This window comes from Mustelus asterias, chromosome 29 (assembly GCF_964213995.1).
Source record: "Mustelus asterias chromosome 29, sMusAst1.hap1.1, whole genome shotgun sequence".
Taxonomy (NCBI): Eukaryota; Metazoa; Chordata; class Chondrichthyes; order Carcharhiniformes; family Triakidae; genus Mustelus; species Mustelus asterias.
This window is the reverse complement of record NC_135829.1, coordinates 3,871,590-3,899,458: the sequence shown is the minus strand read 5'-3', so window position 1 is coordinate 3,899,458 and position 27,869 is coordinate 3,871,590. Positions and strand designations below refer to the sequence as shown.

At 40.3% G+C, this 27,869-nt stretch overlaps 1 protein-coding gene across 1 annotated transcript in view; it reads right to left on the bottom strand.

Moving 5' to 3' along the window:
- Positions 1–27,282, bottom strand: part of LOC144480482 (furin-like) — an 88,518-nt gene extending 61,236 nt beyond the window's left edge. Inside the window, exon 1 of the mRNA XM_078199965.1 lies at positions 27,250–27,282. Within this exon, the coding sequence (XP_078056091.1) occupies positions 27,250–27,267 (18 nt within the window). The 5' untranslated portion in view covers positions 27,268–27,282. The remainder of the gene's footprint in view (positions 1–27,249) is intronic.
- Positions 27,283–27,869: the final 587 nt, after the last annotated feature.

The following is a 27,869-nucleotide window of genomic DNA, read 5'->3' as shown; positions in this document are numbered from 1 at the left end:
CACTCTTGTTCAGCTGGACCAGGTGTAATGTGTGTACATGGGTTCTGTCTCCTCAGATCCAGGGTGAAAAGTGGGTATGGGGTGTGCGCACATGCTTTAAAAAACATCATATTGATAAAGGTGTCCATCACAATTGCTATCAGGTAAAGTTACTAGAAAGCTGTGACGGTATTTTCAGCTCAAGAAGGGTCAGAGACACCTGCAGTATCAATGCAGTCAAAGGGCCTGCCAAAACATGCTTTACACAAATAACAGCCAGAAAGACATGGGGCTGTATCTCAGTCAAAGCAGAAGAGGAGGAAAGGAAAGTAAGCACATCAAAATTGGTTTTTAAAAAACTATTCATAGTAGGAAGAAAGAGTTCACTATCGGGACTATTGAAACAGCAAAGACATTAATATTGGAATATAGAAATTGAAAACAGATGTAGCATAACATTGGCCAAGACTACTGGGAAAGGGCTGCCAAAAAAATGCTTTCCATGGAACCTTGAAACCAAAAATTTGAATCACAACTACAGCAGAAACAGCTGGAAGGCTACTGTAACTGAAAGGTATTACAAGGAAACTGCTGAAAGAAACAAAAAACACTGCAAGTCTGAAATAAAAACAATGGTGCAAATACTCAGCAAGTCTGACAATCTTTGGAAGTGAAACAGTTAATATTTCAGGTCAACCCAGATCTCAAGATCCTTGAACTGAAATAATACACAACATTTAACCTTTCATAGAATCCTTACAGTGCAGGAGGCCATTTCGCCCATAGAGTCTGCACCAACCACAATCTCACCCAGGCCCTATCCCCATAACCCCACATATTTATCCTGCTAATCCCCCTGACACTAAGTGGCAATTCAGCATGGCCAATCAATCTAACCAACACATCTTTGGACTGTGGGAAGAAACCAGAGCACCCGGAGGAAACCCACTCAGACATGGGGAGAACATGCAAACGCCACACAGACAGTGACCCAAGCCAGGAATCGAATCTGGGTCCTTGAGGCAGCAGTGCTAACCACTGTGCTCCTTAAATATTAACCATACTGCTGAAAAAAATATATACAGAAATTGTACCAACATTTAATCTTAAAAGTTTCAGCTCAACAATTCATTTTAGAAAAGTATTTTTTAAATTTAGAACCCCGTAATGGGCGAAGATCCATATCACAGGTTAGAAGTCGGAAAGGAGGAAAGAAATGAGGTAAATCAAGCATTATTTCGGCAATCCCAAGCTTGGATTTTGAAACCCAAGAAAGGGCATCCAAAGTTAAGCAGCAATCCCGGGACATAGTTCTGGTAAAATTAAAACAAAATGCAGATAAGAAATCAATCTTTGTAGGAAATGTGTTGTTCAATTGGGCAATAAAGTGCTTCTGCATGAAGATGACCTAAAGAAGCTAATCAATAAAAAGACAATGCAGCTCCGAACACCACAAGCCTGGCAGCCAATGTGGACAAACTGCAGCCATATTCCATTTGTAGTACACCTCTCACATAGTAAAATCTTAAAATCTATTAACACCTATATTAGACCAATGCTTATTTCCTTTACTACTACCACCATTTCTACTTTTTGCTGTTTGTTCCACGACATCTTTGTAATTTAATCTCCCGTCCTCTAACTGGTCTGTGGTCCTCCCCATTTTCAACAACATAAAGCCCACCACATTTCTGCCTCGCTGCAGTTTCAAAGAGTAGTCATATCAGACTCAATGTTTCTCTGTCTAGATGCTGCCAGACCAGAGTTCTTCTCGCATTTTGTTTTTACTACAGAACCAATGATGGACATAAGTTGGAACTACATGTAACATTAAACAGAGAACACTATCGACAGTTAGAAAAGGGGAAAACAACTGACTTAAAAGGGGATGCATCCTTTGGAAGTGCTAAAACATGATTTACCCACAATAAAATCCATTAATTCAGCAATAAGTACAAAACTTGTATTTATATAATGTATTTAATGATATTTTGACATAATACACAAAAGGCTTTCATTAGAACCCACCGATACGTAAAAACATGCACAATATGAATTAGCTTCAGGATTTCTTTACTTTTCAAACCACACAGGGAAAACGTCCATCACCATTCTGTTGCCAAGTCTGGCCATCCATTCCAGCACAACAGTTTTCATTTAAAGCTGTGATGCACATACCCAGGAGTATTACAAAAATACAAATCATCTGTCCCACTCTTCATAACATACTATATACAGAAAACATATTGCTTCGTAGCCTAGTCAATAATAGGCAGGAAGCAATTGCACAGAAATTGAGTACAATAACTTTTGAAAAGACGTTGCTCAAATTCCTTCTGCGACCTCCAGTATTCAGTACCCCAAAAATGTATTTGGGATTTGGAGGGTCACATACAATGTGTAGTATGATGGGTTCTATTCATTTAGCATAAATATCATGCAAGTGACATAGGCAAAACAATGGAATTGCATGGAAATGCCACTTTTAAAAAATAGGGTTCCAGTGACTGTCAGATGCATAAACATTTCATTCCACACCCCACAAAGAACTTGCTGACTTGAACCCATTCATAAAATGTCAAACATTAAAATCTGTATTTAACTATTCCTCCTTCCCTCCGTGTTCCACAGCAGCAAACAGTCTCCAAAAGCTCACCCAAGTGGCCCACTTTTACCAGAAAGCCTAGCTTCAGCAAAGTTAAGCTACTGGGCCATCAGAGTGTTTCTCACCAACAAGCTTTTCCACGTGCACATTTACTGAACAACAATCAACAGCGAGGACCCTGATGATCTTCCTCTCCCTAGGGAAGCAGCTCATGTCAATTGCAACACTCCAATTTCATGGTGTCATTTATGTTGCATGTATGTTTTTTGACACCCCACTCATGGTTCTGATCATAGACAGCTGCAAAGGGTTAGGATTAGGGAAACTCATTTAATATTTAAGGCAATCGCCATAATGTATTCTTCATGCACACACCACAGGAATTTGATAGTGTACCAAAATAATACTGCATTGCCCAAAATCCAATTTAGAAAATGATTGCTGATCAAAACGCTTCCATAAAAAAATCCTACTTGTGAATTGTCTCAATTTTAATTTCTCATCTTGAAATATGGTTAAAACCTACTTTGCCCTTAGATTCAGTTAGTAACTGCTGAATGTTCATGTGATTTCCATAATGGATTTTTGTTCAAGTCCAACTTCAGATTCAACTGTATCCACAATTTGTACTGATTTACTGAAAGGACTTTAATCGTAAAAGACAAGAGGATATTGCGTTAAGTTTCTAGTTTTGTGATTTCCAAGAAATTAAAGTCAAACTTTAACCTTGAACTGTAAGTAATAGTATGAAATTATAGAAACAAAAAAGGACAATTTTATTTTATGCTTGCCAAATGTTTACATCACAAAGATTTTCCAGGAACTCATTAATTTCTGTACATCCCCAGCATGTGAAAATTAATAATACTGCAGATATTGTTGAACTGATTGTTGTCTGAAAGGTTGACTTTTCCCAAAATAAGCAGAGACCTTTTATCCCCCAAAGCCAAGAACATTTTCATGCAAATAAACTCTTCACTTTGATTTGAAAGATTGATTGCTTTACTAAAAAAGGCATTGTGAAATACAGTGGGCAATTGGGAATGCAGATGGGGGCCAACTGCATTTTTGATTAGTAAATAGAAAAAAAGTAACTTACATGGTGTATGCACATTCACATGCATAGGGAAAGCAGCATGCAAGAGTGTTTTGTTTTAATTAAGGAGATTTCTTCTTTGGTTATCTCTTACTTATTAGCCGCTAAAAGTGTAAAAGCAACGGCTTATCATGGGGACACCAGTGAAGTTGCACCAAGAAGGGAAGAGTTATTGCAATTTGGAGTAACCAACCCAGGACAACAGAACTCAGACAATCAAACCAATAGCAGCTCCAACAGGCTAAAGTCATGGCTAAGGTAAAGCAGCGTCAAGCCCAGTTCTGGATGGAGAGCAGGGGTGCACCTGGTTCATCTAATCATGCAAGCCAACATTGATAACAATCTTCTGGAGTCAAAGTACCACTTGCAGCTGCAGGACAAATACATAGGAACTGCACAAAGACGTGATGTGTTTGATAAATTCATGCCAGAATTCCAAACTTCAGCGAGAGAGAAAGGTTGTAAAGTTTTTCACCAAATGCTGATAAATGCTCGTTAAAGTTTGTGTTTCTAAGTGCATGAATACCATGACAAATAAACTTAAAGCACATTTACCTCTATTGAGCAAAGGGTTTTTAAAACCAAAATTAGTGCACACAGCTAAATAATGTTGCCATAGCTATACCCAAGGTTAGTCAATGATTTCATACTGACAACACTGATGGAATATAAACCATCTGCAGCCACCCTATTAATGTAATAGCAACATGGTTAATCTGGCATTTTCATGGACAATTTCAGGCCGCAATCCGGAATCTCAGTGCAAGGACCTCCAGCGTCTCTTGAACTCCAATTGCCATGGTAACCAACAATCGCACGCACAGGGTTATTTCTCCTTGCACAAACTGGATAAACATTCCAAGCCCTGAACTCTAGGAACTGAATGTTCCTGCAAGGGTAGGAAATATCCCATCATAAGCACACATACGCAGTTATTTATTTTCCCAGTTACTGCATACACCAGTGGCGATTCATCTAAAAGTTGATTGTTTCACTTTGTTCAATGGCCCACGGCATTTTCCCATGCAAAAACAAAACATTAATTTATCGCATTTCAACTAACCCCTTCAGGAAAAAATGCGAAAACTGGTAACCAAAAAATGGCAAAGTGCTTGGTTATCAAATAACAGGCCTATCCTTGAAACCAAGTGATAGTTCATGTAACAGCGCTTGGTAGGCAAACAAGGTTCATCATTCTGCATTTTATAAAAGTGCTCTCAAAAATATCCAGGGATGATTATTCAGTCATGGATCTCCCAATCTCTCATTGTTTAATCCCATTTTTGGTATAAATGAATGCAGAACAGAATAAAGCCAGAGGGATTTGGATTTATGGTCTTATGGATATCCAATCTGTCAATCTACAATGAAACTAACGGCATACAAAAGTAATGTCAAGATAGTGTTTTGTGCCTTTAAAGAAAGTCCAACAGGAATCAACATTTTACATTTCAGGGGGAAATCAAGGATACTATGGCAGTCCACTTCAATTTTAAGTAGGGTCAAACTTAATGGACCCAGTAATTTTTTTTCATGCAAATCAATGGCACGTTACTAAGATGACTTGCTTTGTTAGTTTTCCACTGAAGCTTCACAAACTACACAAATCTTGCAGCAGCTAAATAGTCTGTTGGTTTCATAAACATAAATCTCCGAAGGATAGTGCATCTATGAGCAGCTGTAAGCTGGCTTTTTGAACCTGCCCTATAAAAGGTATAAACCATTCCATTTAATCAAGGAAAAGTAAGATTGGCTTTTAAAAAAATGGGGGAAATGCAACACCATTTTAATTGCAATTAGATTGCAGTATCAAATGTGACAAGTTATTTGATGATGGGTTGTAAAGGGGCAGAGGACAAGGAATAGATGGAAAGCAAAGGTTTAACAAACAAGTAGAGGAGGGAAAAACAACAAAATAGCATTTAATTAAATGCTCAGACTTCCATACAGCACTTCACACAATTTGATTTCTCTACATCTTTCACAATAAAACATAAGACAATTAATAAAATAAACACTAAGGACTTAGAAACAATCTCAGTTCTTTTCCATTTTTAAGAACTTTCGAGACAAAGAACATGGGCAATTATGCAGTGCCTGAAAGAATATTGGAAGTAGATTCATTGTAACTTTTGAAAGGAAATTGGACATGTACTGAAAAGACAAATTTGTATTGCTTATGGGAAGTAACAAGAGAGTGGAACTAAACTGAAAGCTCGCACATGGGTTGAATAGCACATAGGTCAAATTGCCTCCTATAACAGTGCAGTAAAGCTATTAGCTGGTCTCAATGCCCATCTTATTCTAAGGTGAAGCTCACAGAACATGATCAGCCAGGGATTTATAGCCGCAAAAAAATCTTCCACTGTGTTTTCAATCCAGGCATGTTATTCAACCCCAAATCAAATATTCCAACCCCATATCTTCCCAATCACAAAGAACACTTGCTTCTATTTCAGTATCACTACCCACCTCCACCCCTGCTTCATCCATGGCTTTTGTCACCACCAGACTTGAATATTCTTGGCCCGCCTCTCATCCTCTAATCTCCATAAACTTCAATTCTCAGCCCATCTCATTCAATGTTAAGACCTTCTTTCCCCATCACCCCTGTCCTCACTGACCCAAACTGTCTTCCAGTTCCCCCAATTTGAAATTTTCATTGTGTTTAAATTCCTTCAGTGCCCTCTCCTCAGTCTCAGTAGCTTCCACAAACTTTAAACATCCCAAGAACTGTTTCTTTGGTCTGTTCTACATCTCTCACTTCTTCACCTCTAACGTTAGTGACTATGCCTTCAGTCATCTGTGCCTCTTCTGGAATTCCCTCAAATTTCATCGCCTCTCCATTCTCCTCGCTATACACTCTTTAAAACTGACCTTGACCAAACTTTTAGTCATCCCTCCTACTCTCTGCTCAGTTGAATCAGCATACATTTTGTCTGGGCTCTACAAAACACCATAGGATTATTTTCTACACATATGCTATACAAGGGGAGGCGACAGCCAAGCTGTATTAATCGCTAGACTATTAATCCAGAAACTCAGCTAACATTCTGGGGATTCAGACTCTAATCTCACCACAGCAAATGGTGGAATTTGAATTCAATAAAACATCTGAAATTAAGAATCTACTGATGACCACGAAACCATTGTTGATTATCAGAAAAACCCACTTGATTCACTAATGTCCTTTAGGGAAGGAAATCTACCATACTTATCTGGTCTGGCCTACGTATGACTCCAGAGCCAGAGCCACAGACATGTGGTTGACTTGCAACTGCCCCTGGGCAACATGGGATGGGCAATAAATATTGGCCAGCCAGCAACACCCATGTCCCACGAATGAATTAAAAAATCCAAGTCATTACTTGGGTGGAAAAAACAGAAATGGTGCTATGTACTTTCTTCATCTTCCCCTGTCCACTTTAACCTCTAGACCAGACACTTCCACGGTGAACAGCATTACTTAAAGCATTACTGAAGTGTGGTGTATTCCAGCAAGGTATTAACATTCCTGGAACTGTTCTCCAAAATAATAAGCTTCAGGAGGAATAAAAGGGAAGAAAAACAGGTGAGGAAAGAGTTTTGTAGAGATGCACCCATTTCTATCCTAAATCCTGGGCAAGTTGTCTCTAATGGGGTCATCATGTAACATCTAATATTTATGATCGATCAGCTTATTCAACATTTGATCCAAGTTATATTTCAGATATTGTATTTTCTGCCCTCTTTCCCTGCATGTGGGCTCGCTGATTTAATTGTATGGTTTCACATGAAAAGCAACTCCTCAGAGTAAGATCTCACAATGTCAGGCACGATCATTTATAAGCATTTGAGGGTGAAGGACAGAAGAGGACCATGTCTGAAAAATTCTTGGGGCAGGGAATTGTTCCCTTAACTTCTCTTCCCTAGTAGTTATGTCCACGTTGACTGTGGTCGAGGTATTTTTGGGAAAATCAGTCCCAATATTTCTGCTTTCTGGAGCAGGCGGCTTTTCAACTGAAACAAATTAGATCCACCAAGTTTGAAAGCACCTTACCACTCTTCAAAAGCAAGGGGGAACATACAAGTAGAAGCCAAGATTTGAAAACAGAACATCTGTTTTCACACCCAGGACTCAAATGCCTTGGAGAAGCTCCAATTGAAAAACAAGTCACCTCAGTGAGAATTTTCACCCAATTAGAAAAATTACATACAATAGAGCTCAACAAAAACTCAAGTCACATTAGTTAAACATTACCTCCTTACTCCCATGGCTCAAATAAACTATAGACCCTGCAACTAAACAAATTGCTCCAATCCTTAAATAAACAGCTGCAGTACTGCATAGCCTCATCAAGAAATCTAATTAATTTTTCCCGAGGGCAAAATGTAAAGTAGGCTCAAATATCCATAATTTACACTTGGAAATTCAATTTTAAAAAGGCAGGTCTTACAAAAGGCGAGAGGTGAAGATCCTTAAAATTCCACAGAAATGATCACTCGTGGGCCCATCCAAAAATACTTCCCAGAGGGAGATCAATCATTAACACTGAACAGTTACAACCAATCCTTCAGCGATGACAAGTGGAAAATTTGTTTGAATAAACACAAAGGAACAAATTTGAAAAAGAAAATCAGCAGCATTTTATATTTAGCACTTCAATAATTATTGGCTTAAATCAGAACTTTGGAACTGTAAAATGAAGCATCTCAAATATCCTGTAACTGCAAAGTTCATTATATCCAACATGGGACAAGTATATATATTTCTTCTGCTCTGGTCACACACTCATGCCTCAGTCCTTAGTGCAGTGTTACATAGAAACAAACCACAAACAGGAGTAGGCCATTCGGCCCTTCGCGCTTCCTCCGCCATTCATTTTGATCATGGTTGATCTCCCTTGTCCCTCCCCTATATCCCTTGAGCCCCAAGGGCTATATCTAATTTCTTCTTGAAATCAGACAACATTTTGGCCTCCAATACATAGTGATAGTGAATTTCGCACAACCACCACCCTCTGGGTGGAGAAATTTCTCCTCACCTCAGTCCTAAAAGGTTTACTTATCCTCAAGCTATGACCTCTAGTTCTGGACTCCCCCATCATTGGATACATTCTTTCTGAATCTACCCCGTCTAACCCTGTTAGAATTTTATAAGTTTCTATGAGATCCCCTTTCACGCTAAACTCCAGCGAGTATAATCCTAATGACCTGCCATCCAAGGCATCAGCCTGGCAAACCTTTGCTGTACTCCCTCTATAGCAAGGACATCCTTCCTCAGATAAGGATACCAAAACTGCATGCAACACTCCAGGTGTGGCCTCACCAACGCCCTATACAACTACAGCAAAACATCCCTATACTCAAATCTTCACTATGAAGGCCAACATACCATTTGCCTTCTTTACTGCCTGCTGTACCTGCACACTTATTGTGACTGATGCACGAGGATGCCAAGGTCTCGTTGAGTACCCACATTCTCAATTTACACCCATTCAAGTAATAATTGGTCTTCCTATTATTGCTACCAAAGTGGATAACTTCATTTACCCACATTATATTGCATCTGCCATGCAGATGCCCACACACAGCCTATCCAAATCACTTTGAAGCATCACTGCATCCTCATTAGTTCACCCTCCCACCCAACTTTGTACCATCTGCAAATTTGGAGATAATACATTCAGTTCCCTCTTCCAAATCATTAATATATAATGTGCACAGTTGAGGTCCTAGCACATATCTCTGCCGAACCCCACTCGTCACCGACTGCCAATCAGAAAAAGACCCATTTATGCCAACTCTTTGCTTCCTATCTGCTAACCAGCTTTCTATCCATCTCAAGATATCACCTGCATCCCATGTGCTTTAACTTTACATAGCAGTCTTATGAGACTCCTTGTCGAAAACCTTCCAAAGTCTAAATAAACTACATCCACTGGTTCTCCTCGGTCAACTCTAATAGTTACATCCTCAAAAGATTCCAGTAGATTCGTCAAGCATGATTTCCCTTTTGTAAATCCATGCTGACTTTGTCGGATTATCCCACTGCCTTCCAAATGCTGAGTTATGAAATCCTTGCTAACAGACTCAAGTAACTTCCCCAGTACTGACGTTAGACTCACTGGCCTTTAGATCCCTGTTTTCTCTCTATCTCCCTTTTTGAATTGTGGGCTTAGGCTACCCTCCAATCTGTAGGAACAATTCCAGAGTCCAAAGAATTTTGGAAAATAACCACCTACTATTTCCAGATCCACTTCCTTACATATTCTGGGATGATGATCAGGACCTGGCAATTCATCCACCTTCAATCCCATCAATTTCCCCAAAAACATTTCTCTACTAATGCTGATTTCCTTCAGCTCCTCACTAAAACAGGTTTCTCTCAGCACTTCCGGTACATTATTCATTGCTCCAGGAAGACTAGTACAAATTTAATTCCTCAGCCATTTCTTTATTCCCCATTATGCATTCTCCCATTTGATTGTAAGGGGCCTACATTAATATGTCATATTTTTCTCTTTACATAGAAACTTTTACAGTCAGTTGTAATGGAAACCCTGGACAAGTTGCTTCAGAATATTCTTGCGTATTGCATTTTACATATTGACCAATTTTAAGCTACAAGGATACATTAACAATGAGTTACTGTTGTTAAATTAAAAATACCAAACCAGAAACTTAAACGTCTAAATCATGCAACTTTTGGATTACAACCACAGTTACCACAGTTCAAATTTCAGAAGAAATATGGCAGCTTTAATCTTTCAGTTTACAGTAACAGAAAATGTACCACAAACCGTAAGTAGTACGTGGTTGGACAAACGTAATCGAACAGGAACAATTAAGTGGCAGCTTTTTCAAATAATGGCAGTCAGATTACAGGAATGGTCCAGACATGGGAGTATGCACTAATTAATGCACAACATCGCAGAGGGGAGTCTGACTTAGCAGCAAATTAACCTTTTTTTAAAAAAAGTGGTTTTAATGTTACTTGCTAAGCCAATTAAGAGAGAAAAACAATCTGAAGAGGCATGAACTTGCTGTAGACTCCTGAAATGCACCAATCTCATCAGGTTATGTTACATCTTCTAGGATTGGTACCCATTTGTGATCTGCAAAAGTGTTTTATTGAAGTATGCATCAGCTTTATGACAGCTTTCTATATGCAACTTAGCACCTTCATCTCTGATTAGTTTTTCAAATTTGAAAACAGATGGGGAATGAAAGGAGAAACAGTAGCTGTTGTGGGGGGGAGGGGAGAAAGGGGACAAAATGATTTATGGTGGGGGGTGAGAAGAAATTCCAATTAGCAAATACATTAACATCTTTCTTTAAAAATAAAGTTACAGCCCAGTTATATATCTCAGTTCAATTAGTTTTGGTTTTATATCAACACAAACCACAGAATGTCACAGAAAGGAAAGATCAGTTTCAAATGTTTAAGATGTAATTTTGAACATGTATTTTTAGGCCAGTTGTGTGTTTGCCAAATGGAAACCCAGTACCAGTGCCATATTCAAGAGCCTCCAAATCAAAGCTACCAAAATATCCACAGGAACTTGACATTAGTTAGCCTCCCAGGGCAGCACAGTGGTTAGCACTGCTGCCTCACAGCACCAGGGACCGAGGTTCGATTGCCAGCTTGGGTCACCGTCTGTATGGAGTTTGCACATTCTCCCAGTGCCTGTGTGGGTTTCCTCCACGTGCTCCGGTTTCCTCCCAAACTCCAAAGATAAGTTGGTTAGGTTGATTGGTTATGCTAAATTGACCCTAGTGTCGGGGGATTAGCAGGGTAAATGTGGACTTTTGGGGAAGAGGGATCTGGGTTGGTGCAGACTCGATGGGCCGAATGGCCTCCTTCTGCACTGTAGGGATTCTATAGCTCAGTGGACTTCTCCACTAAAATTAAACTTTCAGGTGCTGGCAAGAGGACTTGCGCACAAAATGTAGCTTTTTTCAGCAATACTGAATAAGGAGACATGCTATCTAAACTTAGCATTTTGCACTCATCAGGACAGAGCACAAGATGACCAACAATAAAGGGAACAATTTATACTCTGCCATTTCCCCTTCATTGCTCAAGGCAGTGCCAAGGGGAGAGTCAATCTGTCTGGTTTGAATTTGAACAAACGTTTGGCAGTTAACTGCTCCCTGCTGCATTCTCCATGGCAATGCCTCTACCAATCAGATTCTACTTGCCAACCAATCAGCATTCTCTTCTCATGCAGTATAAATAGTTGTTCTCTTTACGTGTTATCTGCCCTGAGTGCAAGGTGAAAAGCTTGGACATCTCTCTTTTCAGCAACTGTTCTTCATTGGTTAGGCAGTGTTCAGTAGGCAGCAAAATTTGCACCTGCCAATCCACACCACTAAAAAAAGAACAGTATTTGAAATACACAGACTGAAATAATGTAGAATAAACCAATAAAAATATTTCCATACTGCTCATGGGGCAACACAAGTCACAAAAATATTCTGAAAATTATACAGTGCATGGGTGCTGAACTTGGGAAGGATTTAAAAATTTCACAAATATACACTCATCTGCTTCTGTTAACTTTGTTCAAAGACACAATTTTACAAGTTTTATGTATGGAATCTTGCTGTGAACAAAAGAGCAGCTACATTTGCCTCTAACAGCTACTGCGTTTCAAAATAGGTCGTTGCGTGTGATGACATTGGAACGAGTTAATAAATGCACGCTTTCCCTTCTAATTGATGCAGTATCTATACCACTGGATAAAAAAGTAGGAACATTAATGAATCACTGCAACGAGTGATAATGGACAGTTCAGCCACGGCTCCTAAATATCTCAGCTGTGGAATTTTGCTTGTGCAATAGATGCTTTTGAAGAATTCATTTTCAGTACACTGGATTTCCTTTAATTGCTAAACAGACTGCAGTACGGATTTGAACTGTTCCTATTTTTCCTTCTCCCTTCAAACTGCAGCTTCTGCTACCACTTAAATCACCAGACTTCCTTTCACCCCTCTTCTCCAACCTCATTGCTGTCCTGTAGCATTATGGGCCTTGGTCCGTCAAGGTTTTTCAATAACTGAATTTACAGGTGTTGAGATAACGTACAGCTGCTAATCTTGTTATAGTTCAAAGGGAACATGCACTGTACAACTATTTGTCTGACAATCCCTTCGTTTGATAAAAGGCTTTCATGCAAACACATGGCCTTTTGGTGAAGATTATTCACCCAGCATGTGGAAAGGTTAATCTCTTGCCTCCATGGGTCATTTGAAAATAGATTGCATTTTTCCTTCCATGCTTCAAAAGCTGTTTTCAATATGCTTAATTTTTAAGATATATATTAAGAAATACAACAATTACTAATGTATCGTTGCTGAAGGCCAACTAAAAAATTTATCGATGGCTGTTTTATATAGCTGGAATATATTAATCTAGCAAAAATTTCAAAATTTGTAAGCTGCTGAAGCAGACCCTATGTAAAAGGCAACTAAGATACAGAATGCAATGAGAAAGAGAGAGAGAGATCCACTGTCCAAAATGCAAGTGCTTTCCAAGGAAGTTGTGAACTATTTGTGGTATCACCTTACATGACGATGTGGGATTCTCAGTTGTGTCAAAGATTCAATAGAACAAATATTTAATGAAATAAAGAGAAAAGATTTCCAACTGGTCTTGCACAGAAAATTATTTAAGACCATTTTTTAAAAGGGCTTTTTAGCTGGACTTCTTTAATGAAGGCTGCCAAGTTTAAAATCTGAAGATAATTTATTTGGGCAAGTTCAAAGCAATACTATAGTGGAATAATTAAAATGCTTGGTTCGTCCTTCTGTTCAGAGAAACAGTGCTTAAAATGCTTAAGAACCAGATGACCTTTTTATCTAACTTTGATGATTCAGTGAGCATAACTTGCCAATGAGTAACGAACAAATAGAAATGTCTCGAGACTGATTGCAGCCATGGCAGCACCAACTGCAACTGGGTTCTGACATCCTTAGAATAGGGAAGGAGAAGGTTAAGTTCAAAGGAAAAATATCATACAAAAACACATCCCAAGCATTACAGAATAAATTCTGCCAGAAGTACGTATGGCTATTGAATAAGGCCAACATTGAAGTTTAACTGTAATAACAGCCACAGTTGAAAAGTCTAATTACACATGCGGCAAAGCCACAGAAGACCACCATTCCTTGGACCACACTCATCATGACTGTCACCTTTGAGTGGGGGAAAAATACATACTGGGTACAATTTTAACTATACACAGGTTTTCCAAATGGTTTGTCAAAATCTACAAATATGTGATCAGCAAGGCAGCAATTGTCAGAATGTGACATCTGAAAGCATTAGCAAAATTTAAGTCAATAGAAGTCTGGGCGCTGATTGGCGCCATGCCTTCATGAAGGAAGGTGGTACAGTTGTTAAAGTTCAAATCATCTCTGCCTCAGGACATTGCATCAGGAGTCCCACAGGTTAGTTTCTTCAGCCAACTGTCCTTCAGCTGCTTCATCAATGGCCTTCCCTCCATTATTCTCAGAAGGAAGGATGTTCGCAGATGAATGCACAATGTTCAATGGCATTTTTGACTCCTCAAAATCGTTCTGCCTGCATACAGTAAGACTAGGACAATTACGTTTGGCCTGATCAGTGGGAAGCAACATTCGCACCACACAAGTGGCAAGTAATGACCATCTCCAACAAGAGAATTTAGCCATTACTCTTTGACAACAGCATTACCATCACCGAATCCCACACCATCAACACTGGGAGGGTCCCAGGGACCCCGGCCACAGTAGAGGGGCAGACATGTCAGGTCAGAAGACCCCCTTGGTTGCCTGCTACCTGGACCTGTTGATGGTAAGTTTGGCCAGACCCAGGAGCAGGTTAAGATCCTCCTCTTCTCCACACCATATACCCACAGATCAGGTGTGTGGGGCTGAAGTGCAAACAGAATTGCAAGAATAGCAGAAGTTTGACACCATCGAGTCAAAGCAGCCTGCTTAATTGGCTTAACCATTCACACCCCCTCATCACCAGTGCACACCAACTATAGGATGTGCCAGAGCAACTCAAAGCTCCTTCAACAGCACATTCCAACTCATGACCACTACCACCAATAAGGACAATGGCAGCAGATGCATGGGAACACGATTTGCAAGTTCCCCTCCAAGCCACACACCATCTTGACTAGGAACTATATCCCCATTCTTTGACCACTGCTTCAAACTGAAATAGACAATACAATGCTGTAATCAAACAAAAACAGAATGCTGGAAAATCTCAGATCCGGCACTAAAATAGGGAGAAAACAATTAATGTTTCAAGTCTGGTTGACTCTTCATCAGAACTCCTGTAACAGGACAGGGATCAGGCATGTAAAAATGGGATGAAGTCATAGAAGTGAAAGAAAGAAGTGTGTCTGATTTTGGGACCCACAAATGCCCTGAAGCCAAATAGTGCAGAATAAAATCAGTAGCGTTTAGCCCATCTTCTTAACTAAAGAAAACCACAGGAATGCTTAACTCATCTTCCATACTCAAAATCCTTAAAAAATGACAGTATTTCAAGTTCAATATAGATTGTCAAGTCAGCTGCAAGATCAGAGTGTACTCCACAGAACACATTTGTACCCTGCATTTCACTATAAAGTAATACTGAGTCTTAATTCATAGAATCCTACAGTGCAGAAAGAGGCCATTTGGCCCATCGAGTCTGCACCAATCACAATCCCACCCAGGCCCTATCCCCATATCCCTACATACTTACCCACTAACCCCTCTAACCTATGCATCCTAGGGTACTAAGGGGCAATCTAGAATGGCCAATCAACCTGGCTCGCACATCTTTGGACTGTGGGAGGAAACCGGAGCACTCGGAGGAAACCCACGCACGGAGACACAGGGAGAAAGTGCAAACTCCACACAGACAGTGACCCAAGCCGGGAATCAAACCCAGGTCCCTGGAGCCGTGAAGCAGCAGTGCTAACCACTGTGCCTAGAATTTTCAGTTACAGCCTGTGCAAAATATGCCATTTAAGTGTGTTGTCACGGATTTTTTAAAACCAAAACAAGCATGTGAAATTTGAGACTATATATCCACTTGAACTGAAACAACCCTCAGCAGCACAGCTCGTTTAAGGTTTAGCATTAAACTAGAGTTGTCACTGAAGAGTATTTTGTTGAATCGAGCAGTGAAGAAAATGTTGATATTTACAAGTTGAAAAGTAGTTGTATTCATTGGGCAATGAGGTGATCCCTCAACATTGAGGTATTGGCATAACATTAAAGCATATAAAGCACAAGTAACATTTTTCCTATACTGTTTCAGTATCATGTGAACCAATGTTTTTAGACAAGCAAATTAAAGAGCCATTTATTTGGTACATTAATGTATGCTTGTGATGCACCATCAATTGAGCAAAGACTAGTTTGTATGCAAGAACAAATAGGCTTTTATTAGCAAAAGACTTGGAGCACACCCATGCCGATGAACTGGTCCAGACGGAGGCGGGGGGGGGGGCAGTCGCCTTTATACCTGAACCTGGGGGCGTGGGGGGGGGGGGGATGTGTCCAGGCATGCCACATATACAGATAATAAGCTAACAGTGGTTTACCACAGCTTGCTACTCTATTCACTGGAATAAAATTAGTATTAAATATTTGTGGTTTAAGGTTCTCTCACCTTTTCCATCAATTGAAGTTAAATCAACAGTCTGGATACCTTTGATCAGTGCTTAAAGACAATAAAGTACTCTGCTCATCTGCTGCACCTCAAAAGACAACACCCAGTACTCTTCTCAGCCTACCCAACCTGTGAACATTAGATTAAGCCTTAGAAGTGAATGTTACACAAGCTTTATGCCACAAAACAAATTCTTCAATACAGGAAAGAATTAGAGGCAATTTGGAAGTTTCTGTTGAAATGCATGCTTTAACAAAAGGGGAAAAGCTGAAAAAAAGACTTGTGTACTGCACAAAGCAGTTCAGTAGGTCAAATATTTATTCACAAAAACTCCTGGCCTGTTCCGGTGCTGTAATTTTCTTTGTTTGGATGCAGGTTATTGGAAATAAATTAACATAGTTCAGTTAATGATCAGCTCCCCCCACTGTTCGGAGAAGAATTTTTTTTAGAAAAGCTCTACTTTCTCCAACAAAGGTGACACCCTCGTCATCACATAACTTTCTCTCCACAGATACGACTGACCTGTTGAGCATTTTCTATTATTTTAGATTTCCTGCAGTATTCTGCTTTTGTACAGAAAACCCTATGTTCAGTGATATCTTAAATAAAAGCAGATTATTGCGGATGCTGGAATCTGAAACCAAAAGAGAAAATGCTGGAAAATCTCAGCAGGTCTGGCAGCATCTGTAAGGAGAGAAAAGAGCTGATGTTTCGAGTCCAGATGACCCTTTGTCAAATCGGACTTGATTTTCCAGCATTTTCTCTTTCAGTGAATAGAGTGGGTTGGATTTTGCATTTTTGAAAAGACATCCCACAGCCAGATCAAAACAGGACACATTGTCAGTCAAAAATCAATTTCAAAAAGCACTTGTGGTCTACAGGCTCAAATATCAGTCAAATTTGAATCATGTTGAGGTTGAAGTGGCTTGAAATCTGAAAAGAGGAATCACAAAATTTCAAAGAATAAACATTTGTTATACAAAGAGCAAAACTGCAGCCAAAGTGGCAAACATGATTTACACTTTGAGATTAGATTTGAAGAACTTTTACAACTGGGAGATAATGACTATCATGCTATCTTGGACTGGAGAGATCACCACCAAGGCTGACCTGTGGATTGAGCTTTTAACCTGAAGATCATGGGGGACAGGCTTCAGGATATGAGTGGTTGTAGTCATGGCAGGAGGGATTTGAAGAGAATAAGAGAGATCAATTAGGGACCGATAACTTTTTTTTTAAAGTAGGTAGAGGCGGAGATTCAACTTACTTATTTTTGAAGTAAAGTCACAAGAATCCACAGGTTTTGAACAAAAATAAACTTTACTCTCCAAGTTTGGGAAGAATAAAATAAATTTACAATATGCACCTTATACTCTAACACTCAGGCCAAGAGGTACATGAGGTTTCACAAACACACCACACTACAGAGTAAGTGACAGATGCGACAAAGACGGAGTCCACAGATTTATTAAGAAACCAGATGTCAGTAAACACCAGATCAAATAGTCTTGGAACTCGAGGGATTCACAGTTCCAGCTTCAATGAATCTGCCTCGGCATTCTCTCCAAAAGTCACTCCCACATGAACAGCTTCAACAACATCCCACCTCAGGGTTTCAATTGTGCTTTGCAAAATTTATTCTCCCTGGATTCTCGAGTACACCAAAACATCAGCTTACAAGCACACTTTCAGATCTTTGGCCATTCCAAGAAGAACTGCTCCAAATTGTTACTTTTTGCCCCAACAACCCTCTTTATTCAATCTGCTCCCTGCAGCCCTTTTGGCTAACTTCCTGAAACTGACTCTTTAGCTGATCTGGGGACCTATCAATACACGCCTAGAAGGTCTTACCCTTCTTACTAGATAGGAACCAATGTAACAAGCATTGGAACATCATCCTGTACCCAAATGTTACAAACTTAACACCCAAGAGACAGACATGGATCAAGATCTTCAAGTTTTTAGGGGTCAAGCCCACCAACGCCTCTACTTTCTCAGAAGACGAAGGAAATTTGGCATGTCAACTACCACTCTTTTACAGATGCACCATAGAAAGCATTCTTTCTGGTTGTATCACAGCTTGGTATGGCTCCTGCTCTGCCCAAGACCACAAAGGACTACAAACGGTCGTGAATTAAGTCCAATCCATCACGCAAACCAGCCTCCCATCCATTGATTCCATCTACAATTCCCGCTGCCTTAGCAAAGCAGCCAGCATAATCAAGGACCCCATGCACCCCGGACATTCTCTCTTCCACCTTCTTCCATTGGGAAAAAGATACAAGTCTGAGGTCACGTACCAACCGACTCAAGAACAGCTTCTTCTCTGCTGCTGTCAGACTTTTGAATGGACCTACCTCGCATTAAGTTGATCTTTCTCTACACCCTAGCTATGACTATAACATTACATTCTGCACTCTCTCCTTCTCTATGAACAGTATGTTTTGTCTGTATAGTGCGCAAGAAATACTTTTCACTATGTTAATACATGTGACAATAATAAATCAAATCAAATACATTGCATGATAACAACGAACAAATAAAGGAAAGAAAATGTTGCACAAATCAAGCATCACCTAAGCCTCAGTGAAGCATAGTAAATGCATGACATTTTTGGCATTTAAAATCACCTGATCCCTGAAAAATTCAGTATTCAGGCTAAAGTTAAACTAGATAACTGATTCATGGCAGCTTTGCATGTTGAGGTGACTGGCTAGTAATTCATTCTGATGAACAGCATTCAATGTTGAATGTTACAAAATAAATGGCTGATTTAACATATTTATAGGTTCAGCTAATTGACTTCAATTTAACCAAAAGTTTTATGACACTGGCATTAATAGCTAGCATAATACACATCACCTCAGTTCTCCAGCACTTATGAATTTCAAATTAATGCAACGACCTCCAAATTGCTGCTGCAGTCTATCTCTCCCCACCATTGGTAATTCAGGTTGCAAATTCAGGCTTAATTCTACTTGTTAAACACGTGGATTTGGCAATTGCAAAATGTGACCTTTTAGATTATATTTGAATTCTGGTTTAAGAGGATACTGGAGCATTTACTATAAATTTAGCGGCACGAAGCAGTTTTCTTCATACCAATGGCAACATTAAGTCCTTGTCTCCAAGCCCAGCAAGGTGAATGAATGACTAAATGATTCCCCTTCACTACATTTCAAAGAGTCAGCCAGGACATCCACTAAGATAAATTTGTACCAACAGGGAACGGACAATTGAATTCCCATTTAAAATGTATTTTGCTCATACCATAGAACCCCTACAGTACAGAAAGAGGTCATTCGGCCCATCGAGTCTGCACCGACCACAATCCCACCCAGGCCCCACCCCCATATCCCTACATATTTACCCACTAATCCCTCTAACCTACGCATCTCAGGACACGAAGGGGCAATTTTAGCATGGCCAATCAACCTAACCCGCACATCTTTGGACTGTGGGAGGAAACTGGAGCACCCGGAGGAAACCCACGCAGACACGAGGAGAATGTGCAAACTCCACACAGACAGTAACCCAAGCCAGGAGTTGAACCCAGGTCCCTGGAACTGTGAAGCAGCAGTGCTAACCACTGTGCTACAGTGCTGCCTGTACATTTGAACCACGTTTTTTTTTTAAGCAGAAAATAAATAGCTACACAATCAATTTTCCTTGAGCGGAATTACAAGAACAATTAACCTTGCTGCACAGTTCAAGCACATCCATCTAGCAGCATTAAAATTTAGCAGTGCCCCAATTCTGGAAAGCAGTAGCATTTCATGCCAGGAACACTCATTTTCAGCCGTGGTTTTTTTTTGCATTTCTAACATGCTTCATGGAAACAAATATTTTCACATCAAGTGACAATCCAGTAAGGGACTAGTAACTTTCTTGTTTAAAGTAGACAGTTTGAAATTATTAAAGATGAGATCACAGAGTACTTGGAAGTACATGATAAAGGAGGACGGAGTCAGCACGGCTCTGTCAAGGGGAGGCCATGTCTGACAAATCTGTTAGAGTTCTTTGAGGTAACAAGGAAGTTAGATAAAGGAGAACCAGTGGACATGATTTATTTAGATTTCCAGAAGGCTTTTGACAAGGTGCCACAGAGGAGGCTGTTAAATAAGTTAAGTGCCCATGGTGTTAAGGGTAAGATCTTGGCAGGGATAGAGGATGGGCTGACTGACAGAAGGCAGAGAGTGGGGATAAAGGGGTCTTTCTCACAATGGCAACTGGTGACTAGTGGTGTGCCTCAGGGGTCAGTGCAGGGACCACAACTTTTCACAATATACATTAATTTGGAGGAAGGAACTGAAGGCACTGTTGCCAAGTTTGCAGATGATACAAAGATATATGTAGAGGGGCAGGTAGTATTGAGGAAGCAGGGGGGCTGCAGAAGGACTTGGACAGGTTAGGAGAGTGGGCAAAGTGGCAGATGGAATACAATGTGGAAAAGTGAGGTTATGCACTTTGGAAGAAGGAATGGAGGCATAGACTATTTTCTGAATGGGAAAATGCTTAGGAAATCAGAAACACAAAGGGACTTGGGAGACATTGTTCAAGATTCTCTTAAGGTTAACATACAGGTTCAGTCTGCAATTAGGATGGTAAATGCAATGAGCATTCATGTCAAAAGGGCTAGAATACAAGAGCAGGGATGTACTTCTGAGGCTGTATAAGGCTCTGGTCAGATCCCATTTGGAGTACTGAGAGCAGGTTTGGACCCATATCTAAGGAAGGATGTGCTGGCCTTGGAAAGGGTCCAGGAAGTTCACATGGATGACCCCTGGAATGAAGAACTTGTCATATGAGAAACGGTTGAGGACTCGGTCTGTACTCGTTGGAGTTTAGAAGGATGAGGGGGGATCTTATTGAAACTTACAGGATACTGCGAGGCCTGGATAGAGTGGACGTGGAGAGGATGCTTCCACGAGTAAGAAAAACTAGAACCAGAGGGCACAACCTCAGGCTAAAGGGACAATCCTTTAAAACAGATGAGGAGGAATTTCTTCAGCCAGGGAGGGGTGAATCTGTGGATCTTTGCCACAGAGGGCTGTGGAGGCCAGGTCATTGAGTGTCTTTAAGACAGATATAGGTTCTTGATTGAGAAGGGGATCAGGGGTTATGGGGGAAAAGGCAGGAGAATAGGGATGAGAAAAAAAATCAGCCGTGATTGAATGGCGGAGCAGACTCGATGGGCCGAGTGGCCAAATTCTGCTATTGTCTTATGGTCTTATGAAATCCAAGTTATCCGCTAGGAAAATAAAGCCACCAGATTCCAAGGCTTTAAACAAACAAAATAAATAAAGTTAGTTAAGTGGGCGACACGGTAGCACAGTGGTTAGCACTGCTGCTTCACAGCTCCAGGGACCTGGGTTCGATTCCCAGCTTGGGTCACTGTCTGTGTGGAGTTTGCACATTCTCCTCGTGTCTGCGTGGGTTTCCCCCGGGTGCTCCGGTTTCCTCCCACAGTCCAAAGGTGTGCGGGTTAGGTTGATTGGCCATGCTAAAAAAATTGCCTAGTGTCCTGGGATGCGTAGGTTAGAGGGATTAGTGGGTAAATATGTAAGGATATGGGGATAGGGCCTGGGTGGGATTGTGGTCGGTGCAGACTCGATGGGCCGAATGGCCTCTTTCTGTGCTGTAGAGTTTCTGAGATTCTAAGATTCTAAGTGAAAAAAAATTACAATATCTACCTCATACTTCAAAACTGAATTAAAATTAGGTAAATATGAAGTAACAGGCAAACTGTGTTTAAACCACACTGCACAGTGAACAACAGATGCAACCAAGACAGTTCCCACCGATTTCTTGGCAACCCACCCAGACGTCAGTAATCACAAAGCCACAATATCTTGTTAAAACTTCATCTCCTTCATGAGGGATTTCAACTCTATTTTTGCTAGCCTCCGAATTCCCTCAAGCACCATTTCCCGGTGGTTCAATCTTCTTTTCTTGACACTGCCTTCAGCAGGATTTGCACTCCTGCCTCTAATTAAGGGTGCAATTCGAACTCTTTCGCAAACCACTAGCTTCACTGCACCTGGATTTCTCAGGATAATTAATAGAGAAAGCCAACGTTGATGGGATGAGAATACATCCAAGTTGTAAACAAATGTTGGCAGAAAAGGTGGTGCCTGAACAATGAACCACCTTCATAGAAAAAGTGCTGCAGACAATGTCAGGGTATGCTCCCTTGAAGAGGAAAAAATGTCATCCAGAGTGCTCCTGGATGGGAGAGGTAACAGGTGAAGATGAAAAGGAAGGAGCGCACATCAGACAAATGTCAGGTAGAAAATGCAATGAAGAATCAGGCGAAATATAAAAGGACCAGAGGAGAAGTAAAAAAAAACTAAGATAAGGAAGGCGAGAGCATAAAGAGAGACTGGCAACTATTATGTAGTAAATCTTGGGATCTCCTTTCAAGCATATAAATACTCAAAGGGTGGCAAAAGAGTAGGGCCCATTAAGGTTAAAAGGGGACTCGCATGCAGAGGCAGGAGAAATAGCAGAGTATTGCTTACCTGTTTTTATTTTTACAAAGAAAGGTGTTACGCAAAGGAAGATGCTACTCAGGCCAAGGCGAGAGTGGAGGTAACTGGTACACTCAAATTTACAATTGAGAGTGTGTTAGAAAGGCTTTCTGTAAAATAAGCAAGGTACCAGGATTAGATCCAAGGGTGCTGAGGGGAGAGAGAGAGTGGAAGTTGCAGAGGCACAAGTGACAATTTTCAAAACTTCCTTAGACACAGGGTGGTGCCAGAGGACTGGAGAATTGCGAATGTTATACCCTTGTTCAAAAAGGGATGCAAGGATAAAACCAGCAACTACAGACTGGTCAGTTTGACTTCAGTGGTAGGGAAACCTCTGGAAACTATAGTTTGGGGCAAAATCAATAGTCATTTAGACAAGGACAGGATAATTAATCCACGCTGACTTTCCTTAATTAAGGGAAAATCAAGTTCAACTAACTTGGGAGTTTTGAGGTAACAGAGAAGGTTGATAAGGGCAATGCTGTTGATGTGGTGCATATGGATTTTCAAAAGGCATTTAATAGAGTGCCACACAACCGACTTGAGACAAAAATTCTAGGTCATGGAATAGAAAGGAGTGGGCATTAGGATATGAAATTGGACAGGGAAGAGATGGTTGTTTTTCCAGGATGTGGAGGTCCTCAGAGGGTCAGTGTTGGGACCCTTGCTCTTCCTGCTACAAATTATTGACCTAGACTATGGTGTTCAGGGCAGGATTTCAAAATTTGTAGAGCATAGGAAGATTGGAAACAGTGTCAACTGTTATAGTCTCACCTTGAAAAGGTCAGACATGTTGATAGATTGGGCAGATAAGTGGTAGATGAGGTTCCAGGAAGAGAAGTGTGAGATGATTCATTTTGGCAGGAAATAATATGGAGAAACAGTATAAAGTAAAGGGAGGACTCTAACAGAGGGACCTGGGGTATATGTAGATAAATCACTACAGATGGTACGTTGAGAGAGCAATTAAGGCATTATAGTATCTTGGGCTTTATTATTAGGGGCATTGAGTACAAGAGTAAGAAGGCTATGTTGAATTTGTACAAGACACTAGTTTGACCTCATCTGCAGTGCTGGTGTCCAATTCTAGGCACCATACTTGAAGGATGCAAAGGCATTGGAGCGAGAAAGGAAATTCACAAGAATGATTGATTCCAGGGAAGAAGAACTGTAGCTATGAGGATAGATTGGCGAGGTGGAGACTGTTTTCTTTGGAAAAAAGGCGGCTGAGGGAAGACTTGACAAAGGTATTTAAGATCCTGAGGGGTATGGATGGACTAACTAATGAGAAACTGCTCCCGTTCAAGAAAGCTAGAGGGAACAGGTTCATAATTTAACTGGCAAATGAAGTAAAAGTAATTGAACCTAAAGGGTACTCGGAGACTGGAACAAATTTCGGGAAGGTCATGGTGGCAGATTTGATTGAAGTATTCAAAAGAGAATTGGATTGCTATCTGAAAAGAATGAATGTGCAAGGTTAGGCAAGGAGTGAGAGACTAGATAAAATGCTCAGAGAACAAGTAGACCAAATGGCCTCCTTCAGCATTGTGAAGATTGAGATTCCAAGCCAAAAATAGCTCCAGGACTTCTGAGCCCTTACCTTCTTCCCCACAGAAGCAGTGACCTTCTGCCTGCTTCTCGACTCCCCAGGATTTCAATGAGCCCCATCTGCCTGGGGTGTGATAACAGCTCCTCGAGCTTCTCTATGAGATTCAAACTGCAATCAACCCGCTTTTCCCAGAAAAAGGTAAATTGAAACTAGTGACCTTCAGTTCCACCCATTTCAATGATATAAACCTTTTAGGGTTCACCGAATAATTTTACACAAATTTTAATTTAACTCCCAAAACAAAACACTTCCTCGACTTCATTTCTTTGCAGGCAGTGTAAACATTGTCTCCAGCTCTCCAGCCAAGTAAACCCACTTGTTTTATGGCTTCATCTCTTCTAATCTGACTATTAAACTTGGTAACATTCAGAACTCCCATTTTCTTTTAATGTTCTGGAATCTCTAAAGCCCAGCATTTTAGTTACCTTCATTACAAAAATCTCCACAGAACTAAACATTACCTCTAAAGTGTTACTATTAGTCATGAACTAGATATTTGTCACAAGTCCCAGACTTGAGTACTTTTAATAAATTGAGGCAGTTTACACATGTTTATCATTCCTCTTTTAAATGACATGATGGCCCAGAAACATGACATCCTTTGTCATTGATTGTAAGGTCTACATATGAAATGTTTGGTCCAGTCTGGCATGAAATTGGAACCATAGTACAAAACAGTCCCAAATCTGTCACCAATAATTTTACTCAAATGCCACTAGGGCTGATGTGGAAAATGGAAAGAATGTCTCACCGGTGCAGTGGTGGGTGATATACTGAGGTAGAGCGGAGGCTTATTGTTGGGAAAGAACTGGCCTCTGGTTGTGCAATACCTGACCTTTGGGCGAGCAATTAATACCAACACCAGGTTCCGGAACCAACTTTTGTCATCTCTTGCCTTGACAGGCACAAGAATTTTGACAAGTTTTAAAAGATGGCGAATCAGAATCATGGATGACCGCAGCACAGGTGGTGGTCATTTGGCCTATTTTTATAAGCAGACTCTAAGAATTCATTTGATCCCACTCCCCCACTCTTTTTCCCATGAATCTGCAGCATGAGGAAATGCACACTATTTGTGTCCACTTTTTAATGTTTGTTCCTCCCCAGACTGCGCCAGTCTCCTTCAAAAATTCATTGCACAATCCATTACACTGGCATATCATCCACCAGACCTCATTTGCCAAAGTAGCGTGTGTGAGCGACGTACCTTTGTTATTATGAGCGCAATGGATTGTTCCCTCAACTCTCATTCGATCTGAAATGCAAATGTGAAACTCTGCCTGCTGTGAGCCATTGCAGCTGTAGTCAATGTATATGCCTTTTACTTAACAGTAGCAATTGCAGTAACTATTCAAACAGTAAAAAGTAGTGCAAGCTTTTCTCGTGTAAAAGATCAGTAAAATCCATCTCCAAAATCATTCATCTATGACACCTTGATGATTTTATGAGCACCCGACACTATTTAGCAGAATTAAAGCTGCACCGTCTTTCAGTAGCTAGCTTACCCAAGTATTTTTGAAGGAGACTGGGGCGGTCTGGGGAGGAACAAACATAAAAAGTGAACACAAATAGTGAAACTGAATGATGTGACCTTCAATTTTTGCATAACATATAGACATAACCAGAGAGCAAGCTTTAATTATTACACAACCAGCGGCAAGTAATCCAAATGGACAGCTTTTTTAAAAATGCAACAATGTAACTCTTACTTTAGCAACTTTAATTTTGCCAATGTTGTGGATAACATACAAGCTGGACATTCAGAGACAAACAGACTAGTTCAGCTTCCATTTAAAATGGAGCAAAGCACAAGTCTGGAAAGACGAATGCACAAGTTGTAGGATCTACTTTAAGACACTAAAATCAGATACGGAAAGCTTAGCCCTGCTCTGACAGCATCAATTAAGACGCCATAGTTTGGAATAATGAATGCCCCGTATTTCTCCACATCCTCTTTGTGCAAGTTCAGATCCGTTAGGAGTTAAAACAATTACCATATCAACTCCCCTGAAGGAACCCTGATGCAACAGCAGATTCAGTTCCATGATATTTATAGGAAATTGTATCATGTTTCAAAAGGTTAGCTTGAAGCTTTACTACCCACGAACCCTTCGTGAACGTGACAAGTCAAGGAATATATTCATAGAGGGATCCCACCCCCAGATAGGTGTAGACTAGGCTTTTAGATATCCATTCCTTTCTCACACGCAGTGCAGGATAAAGATCATGGCACCAAAGGACAAACTGAAGGGATTCTGCATGTTGAAGCTGGCAGGTGCTCATGAAATTCAGATTCCAATGGAGTGGCAGGGCAATGGAAAACAAAGTGAAGCTATTGTTTGCAAAACACTTCTAGATTGAAGTATGCACTCACCTTTTTCCAGAACCCAAATCATCAGTCTTTGTGACCTCCTTTTGGGCTCAAAGCTTGGTGTCATCTAACTATCATTGTTTCTCAATTTTAACAACTCCTACACTGCAGGCCAGACCTTGGTCTTTCAATTTAAAAATTGGCTTAAAATAAATGCCAATACTAATATTTTAATTTTACCATCTAGATATTGCTCAAAGTCTATACATTCCAACTTCCTGTTGAATAGGGACAGCAATAGCTTCAGCAAATGGTCAACAGCAGCAACAGAATTCTCCAGTGCACATTTTATTCTATATCATTTTGTACTCATGCTGTTGCAACATTCTCATCTCTGCTCCATCAATAACAGTCAGCTTCAAATACATCATCCTATATAGAATTCACCCTGTTAACAATTGAAACCCATTCCTTACCTCATGCTTGGAAACCATCCTTAACTGTCCACAGCCTGTCCTACCCACACGTACAGGTTCAGAAACTTGGCAACATCCAACCAACAAATACGCAACAGAATCTAGTCAAAGCTCAGGAACTATTTGCTTTTCCCTTTTTCTGTCAAGATGCCAACATTAAACATATTCTAACCAGCCTGAGACATTGATACATCAGCCTTATGGTTGGTCAACAGACTGCTCCCGCATTCTCACTGGCAAATACATTTTCAAATACAAAAATTACCAACATGGGTGTGATATAAAATTTGTAACCTATCTCCATTTCTCAATCCCAGAGAAAATTGATTAAATGTTATGGTGACTAATGTGGCAGCCAGCTTTGCACATAAAGTCCTACAAACAGTAGAGCTAAATAATCAGATGTGTTTTGGATGGAAGTAAATGCAGGTCAAGACAGAAGAAAAAAGCCCCTGTTCTTCAAATAACGTTGTTTGATCTTTTACCTGGCCCTGCAGGCCTTTGGTTGAATTGAACAGAACAAAATTCATACATGGTCTCCCAAAAATTATAAACTTTATATGGAACAAAACTTGACAATGAGGGAGGTCAAAAAAATAAAATCACAGCTCCAAAGATTA